General features: G+C 36.9%; 1 protein-coding gene across 4 annotated transcripts in view; it reads left to right on the top strand.

Moving 5' to 3' along the window:
* Positions 1–717: 717 nt before the first annotated feature.
* The window catches only part of LOC117784107 (mitogen-activated protein kinase kinase kinase kinase 5), a 62,900-nt gene continuing 55,681 nt past the window's right edge, over positions 718–7,936 (top strand). For 2 of the 4 annotated variants that reach the window (XM_034621734.1, XM_034621733.1), the window contains exons 1-2: positions 724–957; positions 1,756–2,239. In XM_034621734.1, the coding sequence (XP_034477625.1) occupies positions 2,114–2,239 (126 nt within the window). In that variant the 5' untranslated portion in view covers positions 724–957; positions 1,756–2,113. Of the gene's footprint in view, positions 958–1,755; positions 2,240–7,936 lie in introns of all 4 variants that reach the window. The other 2 variants (XM_034621732.1, XM_034621731.1) reach the window with 2 other exon arrangements.

Genomic DNA, 7,936 nt, shown 5'->3' with positions numbered 1-7,936 from the left:
GAATTTCTTTTTTTACCATCACGAATAATAATTGTACAATAAAAAAAACTTTTTGAATAAAAAATTACTGGTAAACTGAAAAATGGAGTTTAACTTTGAATGCCACCTGGTGCAAAGGCTGCCACCCTGCAAAATTTCCCGATCTGGTTTGATCTTTCGTACTTAAAAAAAAGTACAATTCCGAAAATGGGTATTCTTAACTTTTGCACCCATTTTCAGATTTTATTTTTTTTTCCAGAAATTTTTAAATATTCGCATATTTTATTTTTGAATTTTCTTGATTTTTTATATAATTTTTTTTTTTTTTTTTAAATTAAATTTTCTAACTTCTCTTCCCGAGGGCTGACGAACTTCAAACCTTCATTAAAATGTTTACCTTAATTTTGTCTAAATTCGAATTTTAAATTTGCGTCAACCGTTTTTGACTCCGAGCTATCGATGGGTAGCACTATTTTAGACATCCGTTAGCAAGTGGCAGCACTGTGTGCACAGCTATCGATATGACTCCACAAAATTATCGATTACCTGTAACACAGTGGCTTTTGTAACAGACGCTTAAAAGAAGCATATAAACTCGTAATAACTAGACACAGTGCTTTAAAAGCACTTAAATTAACTTTATACTCATTGTCAGAGCAACATTTCCAAGGTTTCTTTCCAGATTTACATTAAGTTAACAGCTCCAATTGAGCACAAACAAAACTGGTGGTGGCTCTCTGTTAACTAGCAGCACCTCAAAATGTTACGTTCTGTCGCTGTATTTGTGATTTTTTTGTGTTCTTGCGCTGCACTCGTCGGTTGGTCGCGCGCGTGTGTGTGTTTGATTGTGGTGCGTAAAAATTATTCATAAAAATTGGAAAAATTCATCGAGTGAGCACGTGTGTGCACCAAAAAAAGTGCATTGTCGCAGAGTGCTTCGCAGCAAACGCCAGCAACAAGAAAAATTATTGCTGCGTTGTAAGTTTGCCCAAGAAACGACAAAGACACGCCTCGACATGTTCAAAAATCATACGGCAGTAAGCTGAGAGAGAAAAAAAAAACAGCCAGCCACAGCAGCGTTGCGTCGCAGTCGCCGTCGCCGTTGCGTTGTTTTCGTGTTGTTGTCGCGTGTGTACCAGTGTCTGTGAGTGCGTGTGTGTGTGTGTCTATGCTGTTTGCCAACGCCGCCGTGTCTGTCGCATGTCCGTGTCGTGTCGGTGTGTGTGTGTGCGATATATTTCCAATTGGCATCTGTTTATGCTTGCATATAATAAATATAAAATCATAAAACGCCATCCGATAAATCCAAATAATATAAAACACAAAAAGCAAAAAAAAAGAAGCAAAAAAGAATTAAATGAAATAAATAAATTAAGCGCAAATTTTTGTCATCGCTGCTGCGGCTGACACTTGTTTTTCCACTTTTGCGACCGCGACGCCGTTGTCGATGTCGACGTCGACGACTCCGTCTCTGCCACCGCTCTCGCTTTCTCTCGCAGTGCAACGCCAACGCCAAAACTTCGTCACCGCCGTCGCGTTTATCATAATCTTTGGCCGTTGTTATTGTTGTTGATGATGTTGTTTTTGTTTTTGTATTTGTTTGCCGTGCTCGCTTTGATTTCGTTTAGATTCTTCTGTTCTATTCCGTTGTTACGAGCATTTTGTGATTATTGAGAGAGTGCAAAAAGATATTCACTCTTAATAATTTTTATGTGATTGTGTGCTTGTGTTTTTGTTTTGTTTTTGAACTAATTTTAATTTTGATTCAATTTCCAGTTCTATAAATACGCAAATAGTTAACGTTACGCAACTCTACACACTTTTTACTCCCCTCCCGCCAATAAAGGCCAACAAAGGCCTCCAAAACAAAATGCAACACCCTTTCTCAAATTAACAATAATTAAAATTAACAAAAAATAAATCTAAAACAACGGCCAAAATAAAGCAGCGCACAATTTTAAATTCTGAAGCTGCCGAAACGGGCGGAGGCACAACAACAATAACAAATAGAGTGGGAGAGAGAGAGAAGACAACAGCTAGAAAGAACTCCAATAAGAAGCAGAACCACAACTGAAGGAGCAGCGCTGCCTCTCAGCTAATTTCACGCTCTCACCTTGTCTCACCTCGTCTCGTCATGGCCGCCGCTCACAGTCACCACAACGCCAACTTGCTCAGCTCGGACATCTCGCGACGCAATCCGCAGGATGAGTACGAGCTCATACAGAAAATTGGCTCTGGCACATATGGCGATGTATATAAGGTAAGTTTAAAATTGCACTGATCATTCACTCTCATTCATTCACTGCCAGCCAGTGCAGCCACGAGCCACGAGCAGTGCTGCCAATTTGGTTGCTCTATCACTCAACCACACCCACACACAAGCCAATGTACACGCACACAGACAGAGAAAGAGACAGAGACTAAGCGCCACTTTGTAGAAAAGAATTCCTCTCTCCCAAAACACACACACACACGCACGCACACAGCTAAAACAAGCAAATGAAAGCATGTTTGCAATTTAGAATTTATGTATGAATGTATGTGCATACACTGCTTCACTCACCCCTCACCTCTCACTCCTCCCTCCAACCCACTCAGGCATTGCCTTTTGTTTTGTTTTGCATTCCTGATGCATACCCTATTGCTACTGCTGCTCATGGTGCATCTGCATCTGCATGAGTGCACGTGCAGCCGCTTTGAGACCCCTACCTTCCCCTCGCTGCATCTTCACTTATTTGTACATCTGTTTGCTCCGCTTGGCTCTATGGCGCTCCTTGTAAATATGTGGATTCTAAATAAGTATGCGCCGTTTTTTCAGTTTATTTTTTGCTCCTTTTCTTCTATTCTTACTTTTGTTTATTTTGGTGCACGTCGAGTGCTGCGACGTTGAAGCTGCACAAAATATGACAAAATACTCTCGCACTCACTGTCAGTGTGTAGAGTTGCCCTTGCACTTTAAAGAGCGTGCGTAAGGTGCTGTGGTGTGGACAGGGAGGGGGAAGGGAGGAAAAGTGGGCAGTGGGCGTGGCCATAATGCATTTCTGATGTAAGGCGCGCGTAGTCCACGCAAAGAGCAATGCGCTTTATAAACTGAATCTAGTTGGAAATTGTGAATTGAAAATGGTAAAAAGCTGTAATTTTTATGTCCCTTCCCCTCCACTCACCCCAAAAATTCCCCTCTCTTTTGGCACAGTGAGAGACGCGCTCGCATTGATTATGCGGATTAATTTCAATTTCGAATGTGCGTATTTATGTTTACACATCTGCATTTCGTTGTGTAATCAAATGTGATGATACAAATACAGTAGAAACTCAGTAGGGCGAACAATTGTTAATGCTGCTTATATGTGACTACGAGTATTTATTTATGTGGTCATAAAAATAAAAGACCTTCACATTTTTGGAGAAGAAAATATAAGTAATAAAATGGAGTCACAAATAGAAATGTGGAAAAGGGATATTTGGTTAATCCAAAGTCATCTTAGACAAAATAAAATTGCCTGGAAATCGGACAAGGTAGCTGTGGTTGTTTATTTAGTGTGGGTTGGAGAGTCCGATCTAGTCTGAATGTCCTTATATTATATTTATATTTATTATTTTATTGTCAAGCTATAAGCCTTAAACTAGAAATTAACTAATTAAAAAAATTATATTTATATAAAATTAAATTATTCATCTATATTAAAATGTAAGTAATTTCTAACATTGTAACATTTTATTATCCAAAAATATCTTTATAAATCAATAGAGCAAAATAATAAAAATACTTGGAAATTGATTAAGAACTTGGGCATTGGGAAGGGCACAGAGATTTACATACATATATAGGAAAACATATGTCTGCCTGTATTGCACTTGGGTCTGTGGATCTGTAAATCTGTTGTTGTGTTGCATGCGTCATGCGGCAAAGCCAACTGCGCATGAATCCCAATGGTCGTCACAGTCTCAGTCCCAGTCCCAGTCCCGTTGCCAGTGTTGGCACATTTATTTATTTGCACATGCGGAATTTGTTGTACTCATGCTGGAATTTATGACGCCACACACACACTAAGACATGAATATTATACACCCCACCAAACTCTGTCTCTCTTTTTCATACCCCTTTTTTTCACTCCTTTACTCAGTCTTCATTCTTTCTATGTTTACAATACGATGTTTGCCAAGAGCTGAAGCAGAGGAGAAAAAACTTTTTGGTTCTCTGTTTTGAGTTTCGACTGTTTATTTAAGTATGATATTTGATATGTTGTGTGGGGACAGCATAAAAAAGAACAATGTTTTAAAATTTAAATAGAGTTATTTTTATTTAAATTTTATGTAATTGAAAGTTCATTGACAAATTGAACTGATCATTGTATTTTAGTGTTTTGAGTGCTGTTTACCTTTTTCAAAGTCTAGATCCTGAAAATTTGTTTCCTATAACTACGCAGCTAATCCATTGTGCAATTTTTTTTTATTATCGTTATTATTTTAGTAGCGTTAATTGTTATACCCGTTACTTAAAAAATAAGTAAAAGGGTATATTGTGTTCGTTGGAATGTATGGAACAGGGTGAAGGAGGCATCTTCGACCCTATCAACAGCCGAGTCGATATAGCCATGTCCGTCTGTCCGTCCGTGTAGACGTCTGTCTGTCCGCCTAGATCTCAGAGACTATTAGAGATATAGATACCAAATTTTCACACACAGACTCCAAAGACGTTGGAGCAGGTCAAGTTTGTTTCAAATTTAAGCCACGCCCCCTTCCGCCCCCGCAAATCGCGAAAAACCCCCACACCCACATTTTTAAGATTATACGTTTTTTATGGTAATTGAGGTCATCTATTAGTTTTATATATTGGATCTCGACTATAGCATTTCCCACTTGTTTTTCTATAATTTTATTTTATCGAGAAAGCTATAAACTTCTTAAGTGAATTTTTGTCTTTGTCTTTGCAGTTTATTTGAGGTAGAAATCAATTGTGAATAAAACTTATAAAATACTATTTGTAAAATTACTTTACATTTTATACTTTTGTATATTTTATATCTAAATGTCTTTACCAAAGTTTTCACTTTGACAAAAAATGAACGAAATTCGATAATTTGAGCAATCAAAACACACGTCATCATTATCGAGGTCTGCCTTTGTCCGTGTGTGTGTGTGCTTTGTTGTTGTTGTTAACTTTATGACTTGCCGTCGGTATCAATTTACAGCTATAAAAGCAGCAATAGTTAGAACAACAACAAAGCTGACTAAAGTTCAAATATTTCAATTTTTTGTTGCTGTTGAATCAAATAAAGTACACACACACACACACGCAAGCATATACACAGATGTATGTGTATAAGTTGTCATTAGTCGGACAAAAGGTTGAAATTAGTGCGAAGGCAACCAGAAAATTCTTCGAAGGAGCAAAATGAGAGCAACAAACAAACAAAACAAACGAAACAAACGAAAACAGACAAACAAACAAACAGTGCAAATAAATTGCACAATACGACAGAGTTACTTCCGCAGTAGAAGTTGTAATGGATGATAGAGGGGGAAATAAAAGTAGAATGGGGAGTACAACTTACCGAAGGAGCAATTCATTATTGAGGCAAATTGAGAATGGCGCAAAACAAAGTCTACTTAAAGGCGCGAATGAGAGCGAAAGGAAGCTGAGGTAGAAATGGAAGTGGAAGTTGAAATAGAAATAAGTGTAGGAATAGGAATAGTGGAAGAAAGTGCCAGTTACAGTTATGCAATGAAATATGGCACACATACACACAAATACATACATAGGATGATTGCCTTAGCCAGGCACTTGACTTCGCTACACCATTGTTGCCATTGTTGTGGTTGGTGTTGTTTGCCATTGTTGCTGTTGCTTTTGTTGTTGTTATTGTACTACACATTTTTACAATCAACGTCGTCATTGTTGGGTTTTTGTTTTTGTTTTTCTTGTGCACGCAACACGCATGAAAACATGAAAAAATTGGTGCAAACCACTCGACATAGAGGAATAAGTGAGTGTGTGAGTGGGTGGGTGAATTGTGGGTGGTGGGTGGTTGTTTGTGTCGAGAGCATAGAGAAAATTACTATAGAAAAGAACGAAGAACGAAGTGAATTGAAGCAGTGCAGTGAAGTGGCCCAGAGAATAGAATAGAAAAAATTTGAAAAGGGGAGGCAGATCAGAAGGCGGGTCACGTAACAGTATATGTGTGTGTGTGTATGTTTGTTTAGATGCGTTTATTTTGCATAAATTACAGCAACATGTGCGCACATACACATTTATATTCATATGTAAACCATTTAATGGTTCTCTCTGTAAAAATAAAATAGTTAAAAATAGCATAAATATTGAATTCTTTACGTTCCTCAATAATACACTTATTTGGAATATATTTTAATTATTATTATAACAACTCTGCTAAGCAAAATTCATTTTATTTTGTCATGCAGATATATACATAAGGGTGCATTGATTATTTCGAAAAAAAAAATAAAAATGGTAACCCGTAAATTCTAAGATGTTTTCAACAAGAAACCATAGTTCTAAAATCAATTCCTAGTCCCCTCTTTTTAAGGTGAAACATTTTTTGTTTTTAGTCTAAATTTAAGATTATAAAATTATGTTTTAAGGACAATTAGTCCTTTGAGACTATAATGGTTCTAGAAAATTTTAAATGTCCTGGTCCGAACAAAAGTTTTGAATTCAATCTTGTCAGGATCAGACTAAAAACACTAAAGATATGCTAATAATAACCATTTCGAAAAATACGTTTTTCAACTCAAAAAGCGGGGACTAGGAACTGATTTTAAAACTATTGTTTCTTAGGGAAAATTTCTTAGAATTGACCGTAGATTACGAATTTGGGTTACCCTTTTTAAATTTTTTTTGGCCCATACAAAACAATGCACTCTAACATTCATGTTTCATGAAAATTTATTATCTATGTTATTTTAAACTCAAATTTTTTAAGTTGCTTGATAAAAATCCGTATGATAAATCAATTTTGAGGTAATTAATTACCAAATTGGTGCCCTCTTTAAGATTACTCTTCCTTACTAACCGAAATTTATTAAAGCTAAACAAATATAAATGTAGATTTTTTCGATTACGATTTTGCCACTTTTCCACTTACATAGGTATTTTAATATCTACGTCAGCTTTTTTTGTTTAAAAAGTAACAACATAAGCCTACCTTTAGTTAAAATTATTTTATGCTTTTAATCAAATTCAGTTGAAAATTCAGTTCTCACCACCCAAAATCCAATTTATTTCGCATTCAAACTTTTATATTGCCAGATTTGATGTCAGGAAAAACAGTGTTCCTGTTCCTCGTTTTTGGCAAGAGTCAACCATAGGGACAGTTTTACCAGTTTTTCATCTTTTTTGTGCTGCTGGCATCGAAACACAAACAAATCAGCAGCAATCATTCGCACTATGTAAACGTTACAACCTTGTCAGGCGACACAGCGACACAGCCACAAAGGAGAAAAGATCGAGTAGAGGAAAAAGGGGTTAGCGGAAACAGCCAACAGACTGCGACTAGCCAAAAAAATATGCGCCTTGAATGACGCTACGTCTCAATAAGCAGCAAAAATAAAAAAAATAGTGAAATTGAATGGACAACGAACGGGACAAAAGCAAACACAGATTGTCAAAGGGTTGCCTACGATTTAACGCTTTTTCTTCCCTCTCCTTGACACAAGCGAAAACAAAAACAAACACATGACAAAGCGTTTCGGTTTGAAGAGATAACTAACTGCTGGGAGATATGCAAATGGGCGGTTAACACGCCCACTTTCTACCTCTCGTGATTTAAATTTTTAATAAATATTCTAGGAAATACATCGTAGTTGTGTTAAAGTTCAGAAGAGCGAACACAACAACAACACCAACAATGAGAGGAGGAGTTCAACCCAATGACCTAATTCCGCATCGTCGCAATAATTTGCACATCTTCTTTGTTGGAAGGGTTGACGGCGGTTG

Source organism: Drosophila innubila (genome assembly GCF_004354385.1).
Source record: "Drosophila innubila isolate TH190305 chromosome 2R unlocalized genomic scaffold, UK_Dinn_1.0 1_C_2R, whole genome shotgun sequence".
Lineage (NCBI taxonomy): Eukaryota > Metazoa > Arthropoda > Insecta > Diptera > Drosophilidae > Drosophila > Drosophila innubila.
The sequence above is the reverse complement of the archived record's forward strand: the minus strand, read 5'-3'. Positions and strand labels throughout refer to the sequence as shown.